Consider the following 26138-nt stretch of genomic DNA (forward strand, 5'->3'; position numbering starts at 1 on the left):
AACCCTCACGTGCTACGAACTTAGCACGGAGCTCTTTGAGACTCTCGGGCACACGGAACGACGTGTACCCGTTCAGGTCGCGGTCGCTTAAGCGGACCGCGCCTGGGAAGCACTTCGTGCACTGAAAGCCCTCGGGCACAGCGCACGTCCTCCGCAGCAACGTGGAGTTGCTCCAACTTTCCACGCTTCGAGTACGTCTCGATGCGATCACACGCTTGCTTAATCCGATCACGGTAAGCACTCGGCCTCTTGTTGAAGTTTTCAACAAAGGCGTTCTAACTTTGACAATGTGCCTGCCATTCGGGCACTTTGCTGCGAGAGATGTCTTCTTGCTTTGGAACCATCGGAGCTCATGAAAGAGTCCGATGTAGTAATCGCGCCTTTGATGCGTTTCCGCATCAAAGTGCAGCTCGGTAGCCACAGCGTCATCTTTGATGGCGCTGCATACGTACAGCGGCACCTCATTCGGAGGTACCGAGTTCCCATACCGGTCCGCGATCTCGGACGCGGACGGCATCCATGGATCGCGCGCTGCAGCTGCAGCGCGCGGAGTACTGAGAGCCCCAGCAGAAGCGAGTGGGGTATCGCTCTCAGTTCGCGAACGCTTCGAGCTCGAAGCGTCCGATTCGTCCCCTTCACGAGAACGAACGTTCTTGGCGTGAGGGTCGAGCGATTCGCTCGACACTGAGTCTTTGCGCTTTGAGGGCGAGTCTTCCTCGCCCTCCATATCGTCATCGTCGTCGTCGAAGTCGACGACGTCGCCGTACTTCGCCTTCTGGCGTTCGAAGTAGTCGTCGATGGAGAGATGACTCCCCACCGACTTTGAAGACTTCTTCTGAGGCGCGCTCATCGTTGAATGAGCGCGGATTTCTTCTCCAAACGCGAAGAATTGACGAATGGTCAATTCCAAAGATTGACGTGCGGGGACCCCGCGCGTCTAACCTTAAGGGGGGGGATGGTGTAACGGGGTTACACGCACAAGTGGCTGCAAGCCACTTGTGAATTTAACAGATAGGCTATCTGTTAAAAGTTTTAGATACTTCCTCACCTTGGTGTAAGACACACCAATGGATACATTGAAGTGGGCCACCACAGTGAGTGGTCCACACATACCCAAAGATCCTATTGGTAGAAAGCAGCATCTTTCTACCAATCAGAGACATGCATATTAGCGGGGCTCTGACAGCCAGCCGCTGTCAACCCCTTTCATAGCTGATAAACCGTTTTTAGCAGATTTAGGAGGAAGATCAATTTACAAACAATACAGTTCTCATTTTACCTTAAACTAGCTACTTGGTGTTTTATTTGATTTATATTATACTTGTGGACTCAAGTATAATTAATTCAAATTATTAATAAACTCCTACGCTTCCTCATACACGTAGCGCGACGTGTAAGCTAAAGTAGTGAGCCAAAGTAGGCCCACTACAGTCATCGTCACCGACCAATTTAGGCCAATCAGCGACTGGGGCGTTTGGTCCAATGACTGGCGTTGGGTTGTGACTTGCCAGTTGGCGCCGGTGCCTCGAGTCTTCCATGCCCCTTGTCTCGCCTTTGGGTTCTGGCTTCGGCTTCATTTCCCGATACCACAACTGCCCCCACCGCGACTCGAGCCGCGTGCTGGTGAGCGTCGGGGTGCTCCTGCGCCATGGTCGGTTCTTCGCGCGCTGCGTGAACTCGGCGCTCAGGGCTCTCGGTGTGTCTCGGTCTTCGCTCCAGGTAAGCCGTCTTCTCTTGTTCGCTCGCCGTCTTCACTGCTAACCAGGATCTTGGTATCTTGGTCAGTCTTCGCCTGGTCGAGGAAGCGCGCTTGGTGCTGGCAGTCCGCATGCTGCTTCTGCTACCTCACAGTGGGCGGTGTCCGAGGATGAGAGCGTTGCTGAGTCGACAGCCAGTTCGGCCACAGTGAGTTTCCTGCCGTCTTCTCGCCTTCTGTCAGCTTCACGCGAGGTGCTGATGCTTGGCGGCTTTGTGCGTCTGCTTCCCAGGTTGTCCTGTCATCTCCGGGGTTGAGTTCACTCGCTGGCGGCGATACGCCGAGCCAAGCTTCACTGGAAGCTTCCGCTGAGTCGTCCGCGTCACTGGTCTCCTCTCCTGCTGCTCCTTCGGTGCGTCTCGTTGACTTGCACCTTGATCTTGAGCTGCTCTCGCTTACCTTCGAGGTTATTATTTTCGTCTCTTGTCTTACAGGACACTTATCTGGTTGATGTGCACGTTGGTAATGCTGCCGGCGACTCGGTTGCGATCCAGTCGTCGCAGCTAGTCGCTCGGCGTTCTACTTCGAGCGCTGAAGCTGGCTGTTCCACCACCGACGACTCGCTGATCACGGTGTCGCGTGAAGCTCTCGAACAGATTGTCATGGAAGCCAGTGCTGAGGCGTCAGAGCGCGTGATCGCGGTGCTGGGCCCTCGGCTGGACCTCATCGGCCGTCTTAATGTCACTCTGCACCAGGGTCCCAACATTCGTGGGGACCGCCACGTGGGCTCTCGCTTGGCTGCTGCTCGCTCGCTGGAAGACGTGGTGGCGGTGGCTCAGCCCAACATGGGAGTACATGATGACATCAACTTGGACTTGGCTGTGATGCGAGGCCAGTTGCATTCCGACGAAGCTGCGCGTGCTGCCGCCGAAAACTCGGCGATGAAGGAATCGTTCAAGCACGAGAACACCATGGTGTTCCTCAAGCAAACGCGCGCGGAGCTCGAGCACTCCAAGAAGGAGGTCAAGCGTTTGCGGGTCTTGGAGGCTCACTACCTCCAGGTGATGGAGGGTCTTCGTGGGGCCGTGGATGCGCACACCGAGACGGCCGCTTGGAGAGCCGCGTTAGAGCTGCTGACGACGAGTGCAAGCGTCTGGTTCTCCAGCTCACTCGCGAGCAGACGGCGTTCAAGGCTGCCGTGGCGTCGTCGACTGCACAAAGTAAGCGTCTTCATGATCTTCAGGCTCGCTTGGATGCCGGCGATGACTCGTCGTCGACTCGCCTCCTGCGCCGAAATGAAGACCTTCAAGAGCAGGTGAAGCGGCTAACGCGCGCCAACCGGACTCTTCGGGCGCACGTCAAGTTTGAAGACATGGACCCAGACGTCCTTGTGCTGATCTCCGAAGGTTCATACTGGTTGTTGAGTTGCTGCATGCGCTGGCTTGTGTTCTGATTCTGGGCGATGACTCGTGTCTTACAGGTTTGTCGACTGGCGAGTTGAACTGGAACCTGCTGGACACTCGGCGGGTCCTCAAGGACATGCTGGCGAATGCGGATCCGTCTCGCACCGAGGATGCCATTGCCGTTGACTTGGCCCACGCTGCCTTCCTGGAATCGGATTCTCACGTTGAGTTGTCGTCGGAGGAGCGGTCGGCTGAGGCGAATAAGACAACGCCTGAAACTCGTGCGGCCGATGTCGAAGCGGACCGGGCTTTACGCGCCGCGCAGGTTGGTTGCTCACGCAAGCGCTCCTCGCAAGGGAAGGCCGGTTCCCGTCATGTGCGTGGTCGGTCAAGCTCTGTTTCTTGTTCGGTGTCGCAAAAGCGTGTTCGTTCTTCGTCACTCCGTCGCAGTCCGTCCGCCAGTCGTCCGGGCAAGAGACCTCGCCGCCCCGCCGAAGACTCAGCTTCTGCTGCTCGTGGATCTCGTATGTCTTTTTCTCGTCGAGGTGGTAGCCGTGAGTCTTCGGTGACGGCTCCTAGTGATTCTCGGGCTTTTTCTCAAGATGGTGAGCACTTGGAAGCGGAGGTAGAGGTTGTCGAGTCTTCCGGAAGTGTTCCTGCGGCCGCAGAGTCTCCATCCGCGTTGGCGGTGCAAGCCTCGAGTGCTTCTGGGGCTTCGTCGTCCAAGGGCAAGTCGAAGCGGAAACCCAAGGGGCGATGGGCTCGTTCTCAGCCGTCTACCGGTCCGCCAGCTCGCGCCGTCTTCTCCGGGGCTGCCGCCAAGTCTTCGTCGGACAGCTCACCTGTCGTTCCTTCCCGCAAGCCTTCTCGTGTGGTGGAGTCATCGGATGAAGATGCTGTCTCGTCAAGCACTCTTTCTCCTCCTTCCGAGCAAGTCCACGTCGACTCTGGCGCTTCTCTCGAGTGGTTTCCAGACACTGGTTCGGAGGCGGAGAATTTGGTTGTTGGATCAGTGATTGAGTTATCGGAGGGCGTTCCCCAATCCTCTTCTCTCTTGGAGCTTCCAGGTTCCGAGTCGTCGGGAGCTGTCCCGGGTGTTGGTGTGGAGCCTATGAAGACACCTCCTGCTCCACCGAAGACTCAAACGAGTCACCGTCGACAACGCCGTCGTCCTTCCGTTCCACGCCAGCCTGCGTCTTCAGGAAGCAGTCGAGTCGTCGCCACTTTGTCGTCCACCCTTGGGTCGGATCCGAGCTCCCAGCGTCCTCCAGTGGTGCCGTCGCCGGTGCGGGGTCAGCAACCTCTCGTCCGATTTTTCAAGCAAGTGGCCAAGTGGGCTGTGCCTTACATCGAGCCGCCTTTTACGCGTCCTGGGGCTCTCAAGTGCTGGATCCAGATGCTGAATGCTCGGTTGCCTGCACCGGTGCCCCGGGATCTCCGAATTATTTCTAGTCCTGATGGCATCGCGGCATTCACGGATTACAAGAACCCCGATCATCCGTGGCAGAAGCTTCGCCGGCGACTCCTGTCTCAAGCGTGTCTTTTTGACACTTCAGAGTTCGATCCCGACTCCAAGGTGTCCCAGCGGGCTTCGCCGATGACTCGGGTGATGGGATATTGGAGCAATTTCCGTGGGAGCGGCGACTCGGACAACGCCGACCTTGGTTTCTCGCTTTGGGAGCGCGATCACTGGATCCTTCCGAAGGCCGTGGAGACTACGTTCTCCGCAGTTGCTGCTGACTTGGATATGATGGACTGGACTGCCGCGCGGAAGACTCGGACGAGGAAGGACTTGGATGCTTTGAAAGCTGCCTGGTCGAGGTACGTGGTCGAGCGCAACGAACGGAGCGACCGTCTCCGCGCCAAGGTGGTCCCGTACATCTGGAAGTGGGGCAGCAGCCAGGATCCTGGCTTCTCGGAGGTGAAGCCCGAGTTCATGCTCGAGCCGACCATGCCCGGGTATTCTCTGGAGTACTTGCCTTGGGAGCCCAAGACTGTCGACTGGTTGACCGATGTCGCGGCCCTGGACGCTGGGGAGCCTTGGCGGAACGGCTGGATCGATGTGCCGGAACAGCACCCCTACAACACCACGTTCGTCCCGTGCAACCCGTCGGCTCCGCTCTTTGTCCCAGCTGGTTCTTCGCGCGCCAATGTTGGTCGTCCAATCGTTCCAAGTTCGTCGCTGCAACCGGGTGAATTGAGCTCAGAATGGGTGGCCGAGTTTGGTGATGCTCGTGTTCCTGCTGCGTCTGAGTCTTCGCCGAATGCTGCGTCTGTTACGGGAGGACAAGATCCGGATGCTGCTGGTGGCTCCGACGACTCGAGTCTACTTGGTGTCTTGGCTCGGGCAGCTGTTGCCTCCGATCCTGATTGAGTTGAAGTCTGGTTCAAGCGAGTCGTCGACAGCGTCTTCTAACCATTTGGCTTTCATTTCCAATCTCGCTTCTGAGTTGTCGTTGAGTTAGCTGTCCCTCTTGGTAGCGTTTTAATTTTTAATGCAAAAGATAATGCCGCAGTAGCTGTTTTCGTCTGTGGTCTTGGGCTGCGTTGCCCCAAGTACAGGTCATCATGGCGGTGACTCATAGCCACCTAGTCTTCGTCGGCGACTTGAACCATCTGCAGACGCTGTTCACTTCTTTTTCGCCGCAGGTAATCATAGAGGAGCCCACCGCAAGAAATGTTAGCGGCTGGCTCCCACGTTGGTACATCGTAGCCGACCCATTTGACTCTAAACTCGCGCACCGCTCTCTCAGTTCCCGTGGACAACGGCACACGGTCGTCGAGGATGGCTTCAACTTCATATTCTCCTGCCACGTGATCCGGCTCCCAACTATCTTCAGGGAGCAGTTCTTCGTCAAAGACTAGCCGCGTGTCGTCGACAATTCCGGGCGCGAGACGAGTATTCGGTCGATCTCCAAACTCATCAACCAGCTTCAGTCGGGAGATATGGACGACTGGATAGAATCGGTATCCGCTGCGGTCCGGTAACTCGAGTTCGAAGGCATAGTCTTCGATCCTCTTTTTGATCCGGAAGGGTCCATGCCACCGGTGTGCCAAGTTTCTTGGTAAGGCCGGGCTTGACTCTCTCCATGTACAACCAGACCCTGCTGCCGACATCAAACGGAGCCGGCAGCATTGATTTCCGACCTGCAATCGACTCAATTCCGCCAATCTTCGGTGGATCCACCCTGTCCCGAGAGACATGTGCCCCCTGTCCCGCAAACGGTTGGGTTGGGGCACTCGCCGACAACTCGCGAGTCGTCGGCGGCTCATGCGTACTTGGTTTGAGCGACAGGTCACTTGGGACGGGGGTGTCTTGTCCCGTAGACGGTTGGTCTTGTGCTGTCGCCGACGACTCGGGATCCCGAGTCTTCGCCAGTATCGTCTTCTCTTTCCTGCTTAGTTTGGCGTTGTGTTCCCGTGCTCTGCGAGTCTTCTCGGTCGCTTGGTATTCCCTGGCCATCTCCATAGCAATCTGTTGTTGTCTGTTGACCTCGCGGCGCCACGCCAGTGCGTCTGACTGCTTCGACCTGCCGTGTCGGAGCGAGGATGACATGGCTTTCAGCGTTGACTGGGCATCCCACCCGTGTACCAAGTAGAATGGTGTTTCCTTCCGAGTCGTGTCTTGCGAGTTGTTGATGGCGAAGATTAAGCGCTCCACGATCTCGTCCCAGTCTTGTTGGAGCGGGTCTTCGGCGTATACCTTGACGGATTGCATTACAGTTTTGACCGACCGTTCTTGCTGTCCGTTGGCTTGCGGCCGGTAACTCAGCGTTGCTCAGGACTTTGACTGCATCATTTCTGCAAACGCTTGAAACACTTCGCTTATGAACCGTGGGTCGTGGTCATGGCGGATGAGTGATGACGCACCGAATCGTCGGTATATGCATTCCTCGAATGCTTGTGCCACCTTGAGTGCGCTCGTAGCCGCCATGGCTTTCGCAATGATGAAACCCGTAAAAAACATTGGAAGAGCAGCAGGGCTGTGTTGCCCCTCCGAGTCTTCGGCAGTGGTATCACGAAGTCCATAGACACTATCTGGAAATGCCGTTCCGCCAGCACGTTACCAGGAGAGTATCCTTTCAGTTGGGGGCGGCTCTTGCTGGTGCTGCAATCTGGGCACGATCTCACGTGCTTCTCCACGTCGGTGTAGAGTCCCAACCAGTAATAATCTCGCTTGACTCGCTGGTAGGTTCTCATCACACCCTGATGGCCACCTTCCAGCGAGTCATGACAATTCTGGAGTACTTTTTGAATCATCGTGGTGCGTACCACCAGACGCAGCAAGATCTCCTCTTGCGACTCAGCGTCACGCCGACGACTCGTTCCCATGTAGTGTAGCAAATTGTCCTCCGACAACAGGAACTTATCTGCGATTTTCCATGCATCTCTGGCGGCTCGGTATCCAAGTTTCTCGAAGGCACAGTCCTTCTCCTTGACGCGTTGGACGATCAGGTGCCACGGGGAGAGCAATACCGCGAATTTTACAGCTCTCCCAAAGAGTGACTTCGACTTGGTAATCCACTCCAATATGGAGAAGTGAGTGTAGACCCGTATTGTCCGTCCCGCCAACTGGGTGTAGCACGTCTTCAGTAGTAGCAACAGCGCTAGCACCTCTTTCTCCGCCGCATGATAGTTCATCTCGGCATCCTTCAATACACGTCCGCAGAAGCGAACAGGGTGCAACTTGTCCTCATGCAGCTGTAGCAGCGTGGAACTCAATGCCCACTCATTTGCGAACAGCATGACGTGCACTTCCTTGGTGCGGTCGAAGTGGCGGAGTATCGGTGCTGCCGTAACCTTATCTTGGAGAGCTTGGAAACTCCGGCGGGCAACTGTGAGGTCACCCTCCGGTGCGAAATCGTCTTCTTTCAGCTGGTACAGCGCCGCGCCGTAGACAGCGAAGTCTTGGATGAAGCGGCTGTAATTATTCAGCGCACCTAGGAAAGACTGCATTCCCTTCTTCGTTCGTGGGAAAGACAGCTTAGTGATCGCGTCCAGCTTCTTCGGGTCGGACCGAATGCCGTCTTTTGACACTTCATGGGACAGGAAGTCGACGCGTCCTTGCACGAAAATACTCTTGGTAAAGTTGACGCTGATCCGGCACTCTTCAAAACGACTGAGGAGCCGATCCAGCGTCGCCAAACAACTGTCGAAGTCTTCGCCACCGAAACAGATATCGTCCACGAAGGATCGCCGGTCGAACACAGGCACCAGCGACGACTCGTCGGCATCGTTGGTCGTAAGCATTTCGGCCTCTTGGCTGTTGACGAGCCAAGTAATGGGCTCAGTCGTCTCCGAGTCATCGCGGGCGGCTGCAAACTTGGTTCGAGTCGTCGCTGTAGTTCCTGGTAGGTGAGGTGACGACTCGAGTCGACGGCAGTGCTCCGCCGAGTCTTCGGCGGCCTTCATCTTTGCTGCAAAGGCCTCCAGCCGCCCTTCGGCTGCACAAATCCCCATAGCGCGTTGTCTATCATCCGTTGGTAGATCATCGGCGCATTCTTGAGGCCGAAAGGCATTCGTAGCCACTCGAAGTGCCCCAGAGGACACACAAATGCCGAAATCTTGCGCGCACGTAGAGTCATCAGGATGGTCCAGAATCCACTGGCCGCGTCGAGCGAGCAGAACCAAAGGTAAGTCTCCAGGTCCGTGAGCAAGTCGTCGACGAGCGGCATGGCGTACTCCAGGGTTGCCGTTACCGCGTTGACCATCTTGTTGTCGATGCAGAGGCGGATGTCTTGGCCATTCTTCTTGAGGACAATGACGATTGGCGAGGCCCACGGGCTGTCCGAGAACGCGATGAGCCCTGCCTTGAGCAGTCCCTTGAGTAGTTCGTACAATTTCTTGAGATGCTTGAATGGGATCCGTCGGGTTGTTTGATCGGCGCGTGCCCCTGCACATCTATGTCGCAGACAACGCCATATGCTGGTGGCGGGAGTGCATTCCTGCTTGCAATCATGATACTTTCATGGCGTCGGAGTACTTCGATCAGGCTCCCTTGTTGGTCTGCCGACAACTCGGGATTCTTGACGTTCACAGCGGAGTAGTCAAGTGTTGTCGGCACTGTTTCCGATAAATCGGGGAGGAATGCTAATTCATGCGCGTAGTCCTCCAGTTCGATGTCTGCCGCCGAGTGATCAGTCGTCTCGTCGTCTCTGTCGACGGTACCTTCCGTGGCCAGTACGCGCATTACTGCTATGAACGTCTGGTCGAGAGTCGTTGAAATGTCTCCGGCTTCTCGGCTGGATGCAGTCTGAGTCATCCGTCACCGTCGAGTCGTCGGCACTGTCACTTCCACTGTTGGCGGGTGGTTCCTCGCCCGAGTCTTCGTCAGGTCGCTGAACGATGCCTTTAGGCGTCGGGTAACTCGGTCGTTCCACCGCTGGGGGCTACTTGGCCAACCATTGTTGGTAGAGTTCAGCCTCCCACTTGAGTAGTGTCTTGTCCCGTGCGGCAGCGTATGCGAGTGCCTGCCACTCCCTGTACTTTGCGGAGTCCAGCCGCACGTAGCCTTCAGTCTTCGGTAGCGACCCAATCGGAACCCAGACTATCACCGGGAAGTGCACAGCGCAGCTCACTAGCCGATCCGTGGCGTTGGTCAGTAGAATCCTGACCGGACGTCCGCTGTAGAACTTGGTGACAGTCGGGATAAACGTCTCCGTTCGGCGAATCCACGGCACGTGAGTCGTCGGCCCGGGTTGTCGCCGCTGTAGCTTGAACTCGACCCATTCGTGGCCCGGTATTTGCATTGGTTCCGTCGGCCCGGACGCGACGTGGCTTCCTTCGGCCTCGCCCATCATGTTTTGAGTCTTGATCAGCGGGATCATTACCTCGTCGGGAAGCTTGGCCGTCGCGTTGAGGAGGTTCAGTCGGATACCGGCCGGGATCATAAAGTCGGTGCCAAACACCTCTTCTACCCCGGCGCAGTGATCCATTATCCAGACTTCGAAGACATAAACGCGCTCACATCCAGTTCTTGGAGATCGGGTGTGAGGTCTTTCTTGTCCACCTTGGACTTGACGATCTTGGTGATTTCTTGGAATACTTTACATTTTCCGGTGTCGTGCACTTGTTTGCACAGCTTGCACCGGCGCCGGCAGTAGTGCGCCGAGTGGTGGTCATCACGTCGGCGAGTGTCTTCCGAGCGCTCGTGGCGGCGCGAGTCGCTTAGGAGGCTCCACGTTCGTTTGGTCGTCTTGGGCAGTTGTCGGTACCAATGTAGAGCGCCGTCCCGAAGACTCAGCTCGAAAGGCATGCACCATTCGTTGGGCGATGCTCGCGTTCCTTTCATCTCGTAGACAAAGGCGCGAAGCCACTGCATCGGGTTATCGCTCTTGTTCCTGGTGCCCGAGAACGCCTTGATCTGTCCCAGTGGACGACGAGTTGCCACCTCGATCCTCGGAGTCGCGTTAAGCAGCTCGGATTCGGTCACCTCACGGATTAAGCGCAGGTATTCGCCCATCTGCGCCCCACCATCACCAAGAAAGTCCGCTTCTTCGTCCGACGAGTCGTCGGTGGGCTGGTAGCGGCGGCTCTTGCTCCGTCCTGAACTGTTTTTCGTACTCCTGGCCGATTTTGAGTCATCGGTGGTGCGTCCAGCGCGGTCTGAGTTGCCCGTCGGTGGTGGCGTCACCGTGTGGGAGTCTTGAAAGTACGGGGATCGCTCCCCTGACGCGCTAAACACCCCTCCAGTGGGTTTTCGGCTGGGGTTTTCGCGGATTGCCCTCTTCGGAGTCGTCGACAGCGGTACACTAGCCGGGTCGACCACTTCGCGAGTCGCACGAGTCTTCCGCGAGTCGTCCAGAGTGAACGAGTTCACGCCAAAGGCTATCCGGAGTCACTTCTTCCATTTCCAGAGCTCCGCGCCCGCTTCGGCCGGCACTCAGCACTCTAGAGTCGACGACAAAGGGTGCTCCAGAGGCCGAAGCCCCATTGCTTTCAGAAATCGCTCGGTTTCCTTCACCACTTGTTCGATTGTCACAGAACTCACTGGGCGAGCCAACTCGTGACACAAATCGGCCCAAACCGCTTGGAGAGACATCGTTGGCTCGAATAGCTCACCCCAGTCGGTGGTCTCTTTAATCTTCATAATCAAGAACTCGTCCGTCAGGTCCTCCATGTCCATTTCCCAACGAGTCTCGCACATAGTCTCAAGCAGATCCTCGTTGAACGAATCACGCACAGTGCGTAGAACGGTATTCACATCTTCATTAGCCACCTTGCACCTTGCCTTGGTGACTGCAACATACTCCTTACGGAGTCTCAGCCAATCGAGTAGTGATTCCCTTGAGATGTCCTTGATGAGCGGCGGGTTCACGATCGTGAAAATCGGCTGAGGCACGCGCGGGACAACCACCGGCATCACACCTGCTTGCTCAACTTCCTTGACTCCTTCATCCTCCTGGCGAGGCGTCCTCTCATCGATCACTTGCTGATTCTTCATCATGTCGGTTGTCTTGTGCTCGGATACGACCTTCGCAACTAAAGATATCTTTGTAGTGGGTCCAGTAACACGGAACACACAAGAGGGAAGCTGGCGCTTCCTGGAACCTTGGTAGTATTACTTACTCTAAGGTAGATTGCAAACTGACTAGACATACAGGGTTTGTATATAGTCTTCACTATATACAGTTGATCACCTCGTTGTAATAGTACAAGCGCTCACGATGGAAAATTGAAGAGTGACATTAAGTTTTAACTGTCGCTAGCAAGTTGCTGCACTACCCTGTTGTAGCTACGGCCGCTAACCTATTGACAAAAACTTCTTCTCAACTATCATTGGTCAAATTATCAATTGACGTGTACACTAAATGTACGAATTGACAATTTATGCATGAAGAAATTGACGAATCATGTATAGTTACATGAATCCGTCACACTCGTCCTCCGACTTCTATGCCAGCTTGGCCTCACAGTTTGTGCGGCCCAGTGCAGTGGGCAAGGCTTGGTCTTAACCTGCCATTACAACGATGTATAGTAGATGTTAGGCAACTATTCGTTTCAATTCTGTCGGCATAGTGTACTCCCTAACACTAACATGTTAGTTACTATACATGTTAGCTAACTGTTAGTTAGTGTCTAGTATTTTGAGCTAACATGTCAGTAGAAGTTAGAGCGATAAGCGTGAACTCGACGATTAGAAAACTTGAAAGTGAGCTTGTAGTCTCCTTTGCTGCATCTAATAGCGTATAATATCCTTCTTTGATGTCAATTTAGGAACACGCTAGCTAGTGAGCTTTTAGCCAAATTGTCGCTGAAGTACCGATTACAATTGTTTCAACGACTTTTGGCCCAGATTTGGGTGTTTTTATTGAAAACGTTGGAGTGTTCTCCTATAATGAACCAACTATTTTATCTTATGGTCTCAACTTGTAGAGAATTATCCAAGCATGTGAGAGACATTAAGAGAAATATGTTGGCTTCAACCGCAAGCTGAGAAAGGGATGCTACTTTGGATTCCAGTTGGAACTACAGAGGCAGTCGAGAATCTGCTAAGACACACACACACTCGAAATAAAACATCAAGGCGTCGGTGCCTGTTGTCCGCGCCTACCGCTATCGCTCCCTACAAGACGCTCTCCTTATAAAAGCTGTTAGACATTGCATATGCAAATATGGCTCACGTTGAAGTTGAATCATAGGGGCATGGCCAAGCTACATCAGAGTTCCAGGAGGACGTTGGCGCGGCAGAACTACGTGGAGACTCACTGCCTAAGTAAAAATCTTGCTTCGCAGACTACATTAATCAATACATTACTCTTATTGTTCTTACTATATAACTAATAGGCACTACATGTATAGTTTTGAACTAACATGTTAGTTAGTGTCTAGTAATACGGACTAACATGTCAGTGGAGTACACTATGTCGGCAGAATTGCAAGGTAAATGTTTAGACACTGACAGATCAACATATATCTCAATCGATGAATGTTTTTATGATGTATTACGACAAGTTGCGGTGGTTTGGCTGCTTGAGACCCTCGATGTTTGATGGCTGACTCGACGTTGCAGTATGCTTGTTTGGAGAAGTGTAACAGCACTAGGCGCTCCAGCAGCTAGAAGTCTTGGACGCCCCAGCTCAAGGACGAAGACAAGAGCGGCGTGAACTTGAAGATCTTGGCGAGCAGGTTCGCGAGCACGGCGTCGGTCGTGGACGAGTAGTTGGTAGTGAATCGGCCGGGAGTGCTCGCTTGGAAGAAGGTGTGAAATGAGGCAGATCAAACGCAGTCAGCCTTGGCTTCAATTTTACGTCTCTCTCTCTCGTCTCTGCCTGGACATTGACGACACTCTAGCTTACCTGGCGCTGTACGACTATTATTTGAAAGGATTTCATCAGTATCAGCCGTCTGGTACACTACCACAAAAGACATTCCGATAGCATCTGTACCTGCCACTACATTATTTTACGACCAGCTAATGTGAAATGCTACGAGTGTTGATGCTCACGACAAGTGCGGGAACACCACCTACTGCTGATATGGTCACCGCGTCGCCTCGAATCTTGGCCCGCAAGCGCCACTGATGCGGTGAACTGAACATTACCACTGATTCGCCGTGTAAGTGGTCACAGCCCTCTTCGAATATATCATTCCTCCATTTGCTTCGTATACCGACGACCTCGACAGCCATGTTCGGGTACACGTTCGACTACATCGCCAAGATCGACCTCGCTGTCGGCGACTTGCTCGCAGTAGTCGTGAAGAGCACGCCGCTGTCCACGTTCCTGAGCTGGGAGATCCAAGACCTCGGTCCACTGGTCCCGCAGTGGACCAACTAGGGCCCCGCGTGAAATCAAACGCTAGGAATCGAAGGAAGATCCTGTGCGCGCAAGTATCCTAATGCGAAGACCATATGCTCAACCCCAGCACGGTTGCAAACTGCGTCCCGCAAATCAACAGAATAATATGTGAAATGGACGTTTGACAGTAGTAGTGCTGGCTGATAATAAAAACAACGGTGGATATCCACATCGATGCCTCAATGGATTCATCAAGCCTCGGTGTGTCTTGCTCACCGTTCTTCACTCTCGAATTTCCTCTGGAACTCTCAACTGAAGAAGAAGAGCGCAGTCGTACAACTTACTCGACATCACGGCCACTTACTCATCCACATGCTCACGCCGCTCTTGTCGTCGTTCTTGAGTTGGGACGTCCAAGACTTCGGGCTGCTGGTGCCTGAATAGAGCGCCTAGAGTCGCGATTACCTTCAGCGAACTCACGACGGCCACACGATCGCAGATTCGCCGAACTCGACTTTACAAATATGCATACCACTTAATATACACCTCCATTGGTAGAACTGCATTGGCAAACAACGAATTCACCGAGCACTAGCAAGAGTTTTGAATCAAGTTGTTTTTATCAAGATAGGTTATGAATGGCGACAACGACGTCGCCGTCAACTAGAATACTCAAACACGTCGGCGAGTACGTTAAGTTGACCACTTGCTCCAAACTGCAAAGGGGTTCGTTTGAGCAGGTCAGTGCATAGAGTAGAAGTCGACCACCCGTCGACTAAGTGGACGTGGTCTGTGATAGCACGAAACAAGCTGTTAGATCTCACATTGAAAATGAATCGCACGGGTAGCCCACAGCCTCACCGGGATGAGCTGTCCAAGATCCTCGAGATGCCAGTTCCAGTTGGACGTGTAGTCGATCGCGAAGTAGGACACGACGGAGATCACGCCCTCGTACACTTTGCCGGAGATCGAGGTGGCCACTACAGCGGTGGGCTCCATGGTAAGAGAAGTCTGTCGGAACGAAAGAGGTTGAAGGATGAGGGGTGCTCGGCGCGGCGCGAATTCCGGAGTGAAGACGGCCCCAGTCGACGGAGAGAAGCCTCCAGCGCGCGCCACCACGAGAACGAACCACCCATGGTCGCCAGCAAGCGCTGGTGTCATCACGGGGGTCGCAAAGTTCGCTGCATAGCCACTCAAGCCGCACCGCTGAAATGCAAGCCGACGGCGAGTGCAACATGTAGCGATTTGCTCGACAGCTTCATGCAATGAAGTGCCGTGGGTCTACTGTAATACTTGATGAACGCATTCGCAACGACATTGTATAGCTTACAGACGTGAAAAATGTGCTTTATTTCGTCCTTGGGTGCATGCGCACATTATTACATAGTGGAGTTCCAAGATGCTGTAGCACGGGTTTGCAAATAGCCTGACAAGTGCTCCGGATGTTTATGCAAGTCATGGCTCTTTCGTGAAATCGCCAGAAAACGTAGCCTTATATTAAAAATTGCATTGACCAGTCATTTGCACCTTGGTGTGTATTATACTTTGCAATGTGTTTGTCGTTTTCACCTAGTGTTTTGCCCGAATTATAATTTCTGGCGCCCGATATAAAAACAGATGGCCATTAAATCCTCCAAGTTATAATCGCCAGCCTCGATATCGATATCGATTTACGCTATCTGTGGTCGAATTGCCGATCCAAAAACGCAATTCGGGCCGATTTATTTTAAATCGCGATGGCTGTGTACGGATTATAATGCTCCTCTTTTTATATATATAACGTGCAATTGGACACTTACATCTGGACACTTGACGAGTGGTCGGCAGATCGCGCTGCCGATCTGTCGAAGCACCGCAGTTTCCGAAAACCTTCATCGTGCACAAGTGCAGCATGCACTCTATCGACTACCGTTGACGAGCTGTTTTTCTTATGCATGTGTATGGAATCTGTATGCAGTATGTTAGCGATATATTTTGGCCTAACGTGCGAACACTGCAACGTTGGTACAAGTTGTTTTTGACCGATGGTGTGGTTGATGAAGGAGATCGAACTAACCGCTCGTCGCGTTGGCCGAGTGTCGTGGTTACCCGTGTTCGAAAGTACGTGAAAGCGCACCCTACATTTTATTTAGAGGAGCTACAGCAGTTCACACGAAACGCTTTTCCTAAAGTAAAATGGTAGCGTAACATCAACATGTGGTCTTACATGGCGGGGAGCAGCTCGCGCCAAAGAGAAGCGGAAAGCCCAGTGATGCAGGAGCCGCACGTGCACTCACAGACGAAGCTAATGAGCCGTTAAACACATCCAATAGAGCCGTACCGGAGTAGCAGTAGCCGGCGACGTTACCTCGGTGTCCTGAGAACCAACGATGCGCCCGTTATGTTAAGTAGGAAGAGGTGGTGCGATTTACCTACGCCTGGAGGTCGATTTACTACCGTCTCGCATTTTTATGTCTTCGAATTATTTTATCTCAGAGATCGATCTAAGCCCTAAATCCGAGCGACAAAATATCTGCAAACCACAATAAAACTTGCAAGTACAGTACCGGTAGGGTGAGAAACGGTGTGGCCCATACCAGATGGGAAACCGTCAACACCACCGCGACAGATCCAACACATGTATGGACATACAGTACGCATGTGTGGCAGGCGTCAACGCAGCCTGCATAACGTCGACAAGAGTTGCCGCTGTTGTTTACTCTGGGTTAGCATGATCAAGTGCTCGCACCCTCAACGCCTCCGAACCATTTCCGTTCTGAACCATGTTCACCCGAAAGACGTTGCTGGGGGTTGCAGTGTGCATGGCGGCGGCGGCTTATGGAGCGCAGGCGTTGACCCGGGGCCACGACTTGTCGTCCGTTCGCCTCACGGAAAATAACCAGAGAGTGGTTTGGTACAACAATGCGGGCAAGGAGGAAGCGATCGAGGATATCCTCCGGGCTGGCGGCATGGATGCCGTGCGTCTCCGGTACGCTAATCTCTTTTCCTGTTCCGTTAATAACAATCTCACCCTGCTCATGTGGAATAGAATCTGGACGTCGGGCGACTACGACCTCAACTACACGTTGGCGCTTGCCCAACGGTTCTCCAAGGCAGGGTTCAAGATCTACCTGGACATGCATTTTTCCGACACGTGGGTTGACCCCCGACACCAAGAAACGCCTGCGGCTTGGGACAGCTCTTCAGTGGAGACCTTAGCTGATGATCTGCAAGCTTATGTGACCTCGACTCTCCAGGCTTTCACGGACGGCGGTGTTGACTTGGACATTGTGTCGCTGGGCAACAAGATCACTTGCGGATTCCTCTGGCCGACGGGAAGACTCAACACTGGTAACAACAATAGATTTGCAACGCTGTGGAAGGCGGCACGTCAAGGCGTCACCGATGCTGTGAAGGCAGGGACCAAGCAACCCCGGGTCATGGTTCACGTGGACAACGGATGGGATTATGGTCATGTTTCGAAGTTCTTCACGAGTCTTTTTACCGATGGTGCGGTGACTCCGGACGATGTGGACGTGCTTGGCTTCTCGTTCTACCCGTTCTACGGTGCAGAGGCCACGATCGACGCGCTCAATTCCTCGCTGACCCAAATCGCCAACGACTACAACAAACCCATTTACGTGGCGGAGACCGCCTGGCCGGTAGCGTGTGAGAACGTGACGTTGAGTGCGGACTACCCGGTGAGTCCTATGGGTCAGTTCCAGTGGGTGAACGCTATCAAGGAAGTGCTTGAAGGCCTGCCGAATGGCCTCGGAGGTGGCATTTTCTACTGGGAGCCTGCGTACTTGTCGGTGCCGGGTCTGGGTAGCTCGTGCAAGTCGGCGCTACTGTTTGATGCCGACTGGAGCTATTCACCGGAGACACGCGCTACGGCGCTCGCGTCCGTCAACATGTTTGCCTAGGCGGGATTATGACGAGACTAAACGGATCCATTGACTGGGAAAACTCAACATTTTCTACATGTACTCGGTTAATGGGGAACTGTTACTATTCAACATTTTTTAAATGTTGAAACTGAACACTTAACTTCAACTCGATGTCTGGTTGTTCATGGTGGGATCCAGACAGCTTTATTAGAATTCCAGATGGATGCCGGCTCGATCACCGCGGGCCATGTTCCTCAAGACAGCACTGTTGTTTGCCGGCGCATTGGCAGCAAATACACTTGGCACGACTGCTGCATTAACTAAGGGTCACGAGTCGTGACTCACGACTTGTTTGTTGACCTAATGGAGACCGGCCATGGCTCGGGCAACACGACTACCATCGAGACCATTCTTGGCGCTGGAGGCATGGACGCCGTACCGTACGACCCTGGTACGTTTATAAAGATCTTGCAGCAAAAAGCTCACCGTAGTCGAACTTGAATAGCATTTGGACGTCCGGCAACTACGATCTCGACTACACACTGGCGCTGGCCCAACGGTTCTCGAAGGCGGGGTACGAAATCTACTTGGACATGCACTTCTTCGACACTTGGGCCGACCCAACCGCCCAGGCCATCCCTTCGTCCTTGGACGACTCGTCCGTCTCAACACTCGCGGTTGACCTGCAAGCCTACGTCACCTCAACTCTAAAATCATACACGGACGGTGGTGTCGACCTAGAAATCCTGTCGTTGGGCAACGAGATCACTAAAGGTTTCCTCTTCCCGACTGGGATCCGCCACAACCACAACGCAGTCGAGTGCGCAGCCATTGTGGAAGCGCTCATTTTCCGCCAGCAATGCAGTCCTAAATGTAGCCATCTTGGTGGTCCCACTGTGTTTCTCCCATCCGCCACGCCCGCCGCGTCACTCAACGCCTATATAAGAGTCGTCACTACCTACCCTCATATACGCCCAATGCCGCCGCGCCTCAAGTTGAGGCTCAACGGCTTGCAGCTCACTGCAGCCTCGCCCTATTCCTCTCTCTCCCGGCTCCCCCAAGCCTCGCCAGCCGCAGTGTGGTGTGCAAACTTCTGACGCCAAAACTTCAACATATCCCCCCGCCTCCGTATACAAAAACCAAGTCCTTTTCTCATACGCTTGGCGACGCTACAACAACGGTCCTGAGCCCACTGTCATATCAGACCACCCGCCAGAACGATGGAGACCGACGCGCTGCCGCTCGAGCGCGGCGGCGTGGAGATGGCGCCGCTGCTGACGCCGCCCGCCGCGCCGCACCACACGTCGTCCGAGTCGTCCTTCGCGTCGCCCGCGCCCCAGAAGCAGCAGCTCATGCGCCGCGTGCGCAGCGTGCAGGACGCGGCCAAGCACGGCCTGCTGCTATCCGCGCAGGGCCGCAGCCGCAGCCGCCCGGGCCAATACGGCGCGCTGCACAGCACGCAGATCACCTTCTCCGTGGCCGTCAGCGGCCAATCGCCGCCCTCGGCCGAGCGGCTCGACGCCCAGAGGCTCAAGAGCCTCTTGCTAGAGGTGCTGGTCAACGGCACGTCGGGCGTCATCGCCTTCCTTCTGTCCTCGACGCTGGCCGTCTCGTGCGCCAGCGTGCTGGTGGGCCACGGCACCCCCTTGGCCTCGGTCATCGCACACTTCATCGACATGAACCTGCTGGGCACGGCCGTGCTGTCCATCGTGCTGGCGTGGCAGAGCTGCGCGCCCTGGACCTTGGGCTCCATCGACGTGTTCGTGGCCCCCGTGATGGCCGAGATGGCCCAGAAGATCTCGGACCACCTGCACGGAGACCTGGACAAGGTGGTGCCCACCACCGTCATGATGGTGGCCATCACGTCCATGCTGCTCGGGCTCGTCTTCTTCCTCATGGGGCTCTTCAGGGTCACGTCTATCGCCAACTACATGCCGTACCCGGTGATCGCGGGCTTCCTCTCGGGCATCGGGGCGCAGCTCATGAAGAACGGAGTGCACATGGCCTCCAGCAAGGCGCTGACCGGGGACTTCTTCACGTGGGACGTGCAGATGCTCGTGCTGCCCGCCGTGGCGTTCGCGAGCTTTGCACGACTCGGACAGTACTTGAAGTTCCCCGTGGCCATTTCGTTCCCGTGCTTGTTGGCCATGTCGCTCGTGGGCTTTCAGGTCATTGCGTCGATACGGGGCGCGAGCATGGAGAAGCTGGGCAAAGACGGATGGGTGTTCTCGTGGGACCCCATTGTGGTGGCACAGACGCCCATGTGGTATCCGTGGGCGGAGATCGATTTCAAGCACGTGCATTGGCACACTTTGACGCACGAGTGCATGGGATTTATGGTGTCGCTTATCATTCTAGGCGCGCTCAAGTATAGCGTGGCTACGACTTCGTTGTCGACGCTGTTTGGACGCGATATCTCGCCGGATAACGAAATGCGCGTGATCGGACTTGCCAACCTTGCGAGTGGATTAATGGGGTGCTGTGGCGGATGCCACTACCTCTCCGCTATGGGCATCATGAAGCAGTTTGAGGCTCACGAAAAGGTCCCCGCGTTAGTGTGCGCTTTCCTGATTACGGTCTTGTGGATGGTGGGTATTCGCTTGCTGCAATTCGTGCCCAAATTCATCTTCGGCGGGTTGCTGCTCAGTGTTGGGCTGCATTTCCTAGAGGCGTACTTGGTGACACCTTTCCACTTCCTGAAGCCAATTGAGAAGGCGACGGTTGTGCTCATTACGTCGAGTTTCCTGATCATAGGAATGCTTGAGAGTGTGGCAATGGGTATCATAATTTCTATGATCGAACTTATCTGGCGTATCCATGAGGTGGGTTGTGTTCACCACGAGACAACCGGGGCACTGTCCCGTAGTGCTGTGGATCGCACACCAGAGCAGACGGCATTCCTGGATGCTGAAGGAAGTGCCATTTTCGTGCTGCGACTGCAAGGATACCTGTTCTTCGGCACCTCGGTCAACATCCTCGAGCGAATGGAGACGCGGGTTCACTCACTTGATTTCCCCAAGCTGCAGTACGTGATTATTGACTTTGGACTCGTGCCTAGCTTTGACGCTACAGCGCTACTTAATTTCCGCAAGGCGTCCACGCTCGCTGACATGTACATGTTCGACATCTACTTCTGCGGACTGAAACCGGACATTGAGCTCGCTCTGCGTCAGAATCACTACTCGCAGCGCGTGCATCTACTGAGTAGCGATGTGGATATTGCCCTCGAAATTTGCGAAAACGAGTTGTTACCCGACCACATTTGCACCGCACCCGTAACACCTCGAGTCGGCAATTCTCTGTCTGACTGGAAGCGCAAGAGCCAACTTGAACTCTGGGAAAGCTTCATGGCCGCATCCCCCGAGCATGACGGTACGGCAAACTACCAGAAGTTGCTCCCGTTGTCTGCCTACCTGGACATCGTTGTGGTGCCAAATGGCTCCCAGCTCGTGCCGGAGCGTCTACGTGATGACACATACTTCATTTGCTTCGGATACATGAACTTCGTCATGGATTCCGAGTTTTCAAACGCCAACAACATCCCCGGTGTTCGCTACTCTGGCGTTGGCGATGTTGAGGGTAGCGGCGGAGGTTTCAGCGATAGTCGCCACAACGAGAATGAGGATGATGTTGACGACTCTAATGAGAGAATCTTCAACGCACGGAAATTGTCCTTCGTGATGCCGGAGGAATCCCAGTGGACGCCGTTTACGACAGCGAAATCGCGGCTTTTAAAGATCGGGCCAGGCTCCGTCATCACACCCAACGTTGGTGGCATGGACCCTGAGTACAAATACTTCGCCACATCCGACTGCGTGGTGTTACGGTTACGAGCTGCAGCCATGGAGGCGCTGGAGGCGCGGGCTCCCCACACGGCAGTGGCGGTACTCAAACTTATCAACGTGCGTTTGGCTGCCCGCTTCCGCCACTCGAGTAAGCGCGTTTCGCAAATGTCGTCGCTGCTCTACAAGTAGTCGGCCACGACTCAAGAACACATACACAGATCTGATAGACTACATTTCTCTCGACATAAATGACCATAGCGCAATAGCAAATCAATATAAAAAAGGTAGTCGACGGCAAAGAAGACGGCGTCGAAGGAAAGCATTTGCTTTTTTGTAGGGAAAACTGCATTTTCGTTTGCCCATTTACTAAAATGCCACGATGGATACAAAAGTTACTAAAAATGCCATCCACTCCAGCGTAGCTTTGGGCATGGGGTGAACATTCATATTGCGTGGAAAGGAAATTTTATATTCACGTAAACCTGTTTGGCCTAGCGATGGGCCATGCGTGATAGACTGAATCAATCAGGTCAATAACGCCGACTTAGACTGCAGGCGAAGTTGTGGCTGCTTCACTTTCGGAATGCTTGTTGTGACCAGCGGCACCGCACGCATGAGCAGTGTAATGGCTGCGGACGCAGACGGTCGTCACATATTTCTTTCGGTGTGATGCACGTCATGAAGGGTACGAAAGGGGCGGGGGCCACAGCGACCAATCTACTTGATACTTATTCAACGCACTCCTTATCGATCTCAAGGGAAAAAAACATCGACAACTCACAATGTTCACTTTTTCAGGTACACAGCTGCTGCCTCGAACATATCTTTGATTGTTGCAAGTGCAATAGCGTAGTCAGACAGTCTGGCTACGATATTGACTTGGACTAGATCATAGCTTTCACGACGTTGAGAACAAGATCATCAGGTAATCTTTTTAAAAGCTGATCATCCACAGCTACCTTGTTATCCACCTGCCGAACAATTTCTTGTGGACGATGAACCGCGATGACCAATAGCCACGAGAATCGCAAAAATGAGAGCTTGTGCCAACTCTCCTGCTTCGCTGGCTTAAAAAATTGCTCTTCCACGGTTGATTGATCTTGACCCGCATCACAATGAACACTAAAACGAAAACCAGCCACGCGACCTACAGTGCGGACTTGATGAGCGGACGGAGGTACTTGTCGTACCCTTCCGGGACCTGCGAGGCGTTCAGGGGCTCGCGTTCGGCGTGTTTGACCAAAGCGCGGTAGATGTCTCCGTCGAATCGACCAAGAGCCGAATTGAGCTCGAAGTCACTGAAGTCCCAAGCATCCGTTAAGCGCACGACGTTGCGACGTACCATTGGCAGCAAGTTGGCAAGCTGTTGGTGCGCCAGGTCGGCCTGCGAGCTCGAGATGTAATCGTCACGACGGAAGTCTCCGATTCCGTTGACCAGGAGCCACACACCGAAGAGCTGGCACAACTGCGTCACAGCAGTCTTGGTCGAGCCCACAGGCAACAAGCTAACCCCCGAGATGAACGACTTGAGCAGCAGCAGCTCAGTGTGGTGCGTGGACACCGTGGTCATTTGCATCATACACGCGTTCGCGTTGTCTCCGGACGCTTTCATCGCATGAGCAAGTTTTCGCACAGATCGAGCTGCACGGACCTCAAATGCCTCAATCAGGACCATGAAGCTGCCAAAATCTGCTGCGTTGCTCGCGCTGCAGCGCAACTTTGGATTGGAGTAGAAGTCGCTGCGACTCAAAAAGTCTGCAGGAGCTTCTGTGCCTCGAGGGTTAGAAGATTTGATACTGCCGAGCTCCTTCAAGAGGTAGCGCGCGTGCTGTTGAACCAAAACATCAGCGGTTCCTTCAAAAGTGCAGGCCCCGACATTCTCAGCGAAGATGTGGGCAAGATTGCTGGACTGCAAAAAACCGTGGCCACCGCAGAGACGACGGCAGTGCTCAATGCCATCATTCACGCGGTCTGCTAGCCACCCCTTTAACCCGGATGAAATGGCGTGTAGCTCAGCTGACTGGGCAGCGAAATCGGTTTGTCCGCTTGTAACCATCGCCAGCACCTTGTCGTGCATGTCAACCATGGCACGACCAGCGAAGTTGGCTGCGTACGACAGCGCCACCAATGGCAAAAGCGCGTGCTGCTGGTTCTGGTAGTCCAGAACGGGGTTTTCATTTGTCAACGCGAGGTCATTTGCAGTCGCGATCGCTTTACGACCTTGCACACGAACGGCACTGAAGCGCGTCGTGATGGTCGTGGCAGCCCCCAAAGCAAACCCAAGCTTCAGAATCAAGTACGCCCGAATCTGCGTCATGGTGAGGTACACCAGTTTGGAGCTCGGCGGCTTGATGAAGGTTCCGTCCGGCAGCACTTTGGCATAGCGCATGAGCATGTTGCGTCGCGGGATGCGGACGTTGTGGAACAACGCATAGCCATTGTCGAGTGAGTTGAAGCCCACTTTCGGACCAATGTCACCCACCTCCACTCCGGGTAGTGGTTTATGGTCTTTCAGAGACCGGAGCGGCACGATGAAGGCCTGCACGCCCTTGTGCTCGCCATCAATCCGTAGGTGGGCGTGCACGACAGCGTGTGTGGCTGTCTTGCCGAGCCCACCAGGCCACCACTTTCGACTCGTTAGAGTGGGCGAGTTGATGATGAACTCCTGCGAGTTCTTGTCATACACTGCTGTGGTCTCGAGGCCCTGCACGTTTGATCCGTGACCAAGTTCCGTCTGAGCGTACGCGCCCAGAATCCGGTAGGAGGTAGCGAGTGGCAGCCAGTGAGCCTGCTGCTCGTCGTCCGCCTGGTTCTCCAGCGTTGGGATGAACATGGAGCGGTGCACTTGGATCGGCAGCTTCTCTCCGATGGCGTCGTACATGATCTGCTGGTCGTCGCTGTCGACCTTGCTGCTCTGGATGAGCTTGACGTAGTGGTAGGTCTTCTCGAGGGCGGCATTGTATCGCTCCGTGTGGTTCTGGAACGCAGCCTCGCGCTTCGAGAGCACCACGTGATGCGATATCGCGGCCTCAGCGTTTTTGCGGCGGACGTTGGCAGCGTGGCCACCACGCAGCGTGTTGGTCAGCAGCTCCACGTCGACTCCTTCACTCGACTTCCGCTCGCGCTGCAGCAGCAGAGGCGCCAAATCCTTCAACTCCACGGACATGGTTTCGATTGAATCGATGGTGGTCGATGCGCTATGAAGCAAGTTGGGCAATGCGGAGAGAGATCGACGCTGAGCAGGGCGGGCAGCCTTTGAAGTGTTTACTTGTCATTGGTTCTTCAAGTTGAAGTGGGCTTGTCAACCATTGCTACATACATGCGCATGTACGCCTTGCCATTGCTGTTTATGTTGTCACTTTCGTTTACACGCCAGTCGATGGAGGTGGACCCTTTCCTGTTCCAGCATTGCGAATCTCGAGCGTCGGGCATTGAAGCCGCTACGCCAGTCCGGCACGATCGAGCCTCGAGGTAGATTACTGCGATCGATCACGTGTTAGCAAAACAACAGCATCTCGTGCTTTAGACGGTCGAATTCGAGTTCATGCCTACAGCTTCTCGCAAACCGGCGAATTCATCGCCACGCACACCCCGTTCCTCAACACAAGACGCCACCTGCACAAGATACCGACCAGAAGAATTGACGACTCGAAGGCAGCTAGCTCCAGCACAGACAAAAGATCACAGCAGGTTACTGACATTCGTTAGCTGTTCTAGCTACCGCGAGTCCGAGTCCGCAGCACACTACGCTGCTTCGTCTCTAGATCACGCCGGCCTCGTTCTTGAGCTTGTCCACGAGCTCGTCGACGCTGGCCACCTTGATGCCGGCCTTGCGGGAGGCGGGGTCCTTGACCTCCAGCACCTCGATGCGCGGCGCCAGGTCCACGCCCAAGCTGTCGGCCGCGAGCGTCTCGATCTTCTTCTTCTTGGCCTTCATGATGTTGGGCAGCGTGGCGTAGCGCGGCTCGTTGAGGCGCAGGTCGGCCGTGACCACGGCGGGCAGCCCCAGCTTGAGCGTCTCGACGCCCGCGTCCGTCTCGCGCGTGACGCGCACGGCGTCGCCCTCCAGGGCCACCTCGGAGGCGAAGGTGCCCTGGCTCCAGTCCAGCAGGCCGGCCAGCATGGGGCCCGTCTGCGCCGCGTCGGCGTCGATGCTCTGCTTGCCGCAGATGACGAGCTGCGGCTCCTCCTTGGCCACGACCTCCTTGAGCAGCTTGGCCACGGCCAGCGGCTGCAGCTCCTGGTCCGTGCGCATGTCCGTGGTGATGTGGATGCCGCGGTCGGCGCCCATGGCCAGCGCCGTGCGCAGCGTCTCCTGGCTCTGCTTGGGGCCGATGGACACGGCCACGACCTCGCTCGCCAGCTTCTTCTCCTTGAGGCGGATGGCCTCCTCCACGGCGATCTCGCAGAAGGGGTTCATGCTCATCTTGACGTTCTTCAGGTCCACGCCCTTGGGCTCCACGCGGATCTTCACGGCGTAGTCCACCACGCGCTTCACGGGCACCAGCACCTTCATGGCTCTACTATCGATCTTAACTGCCGGACGGGGAGGATATCCGATAATGTGCGGTCCGAGGTCGGAGGCCCCATTTGAAGAGCGAGCCGCGCCGCAATTGGCGGAAAAAGGCTGCTTGGATCCCGTCGGGTCG

General features: G+C 54.7%; 4 protein-coding genes across 5 annotated transcripts; 2 read left to right on the forward strand and 2 right to left on the reverse strand.

Moving 5' to 3' along the window:
- Positions 1-16600: 16600 nt before the first annotated feature.
- On the forward strand, positions 16601-17740 carry IUM83_03937 (Arabinogalactan endo-beta-1; the record flags this gene model as incomplete). The annotated part of the gene is made up of 2 exons (XM_067927970.1): positions 16601-16806; positions 16867-17740. 2 exons carry the CDS (start codon positions 16601-16603, stop codon positions 17738-17740), a joined length of 1080 nt encoding a protein of 359 aa, XP_067793937.1.
- A 1184-nt stretch (positions 17741-18924) lies between these two features.
- IUM83_03938 (Sulfate Permease (SulP) Family) lies at positions 18925-21678 on the forward strand (the record flags this gene model as incomplete). Its single annotated transcript, XM_067927971.1, has 1 exon — positions 18925-21678. The coding sequence occupies one exon, from the start codon at positions 18925-18927 to the stop codon at positions 21676-21678; it is 2754 nt and encodes a 917-aa protein (XP_067793689.1).
- A 958-nt stretch (positions 21679-22636) lies between these two features.
- On the reverse strand, positions 22637-24655 carry IUM83_03939 (Peroxisomal acyl-coenzyme A oxidase 1; the record flags this gene model as incomplete). The annotated part of the gene is made up of 1 exon (XM_067927972.1): positions 22637-24655. The coding sequence occupies one exon, from the start codon at positions 24653-24655 to the stop codon at positions 22637-22639; it is 2019 nt and encodes a 672-aa protein (XP_067793688.1).
- Positions 24656-25249: 594 nt separating this feature from the next.
- IUM83_03940 (Electron transfer flavoprotein subunit beta) lies at positions 25250-26005 on the reverse strand (the record flags this gene model as incomplete). Of its 2 annotated transcripts, none has more annotated exons than XM_067927974.1 (1): positions 25250-26005. In XM_067927974.1, one exon carries the CDS (start codon positions 26003-26005, stop codon positions 25250-25252), a length of 756 nt encoding a protein of 251 aa, XP_067793932.1. The 2 variants fall into 2 exon arrangements, with proteins under 2 accessions (XP_067793932.1, XP_067793933.1); XM_067927973.1 differs by having other exon boundaries at positions 25250-25744.
- Positions 26006-26138: the final 133 nt, after the last annotated feature.

This window comes from Phytophthora cinnamomi (assembly GCF_018691715.1).
Source record: "Phytophthora cinnamomi strain GKB4 chromosome Unknown Contig27, whole genome shotgun sequence".
Classification (NCBI taxonomy): domain Eukaryota; phylum Oomycota; class Peronosporomycetes; order Peronosporales; family Peronosporaceae; genus Phytophthora; species Phytophthora cinnamomi.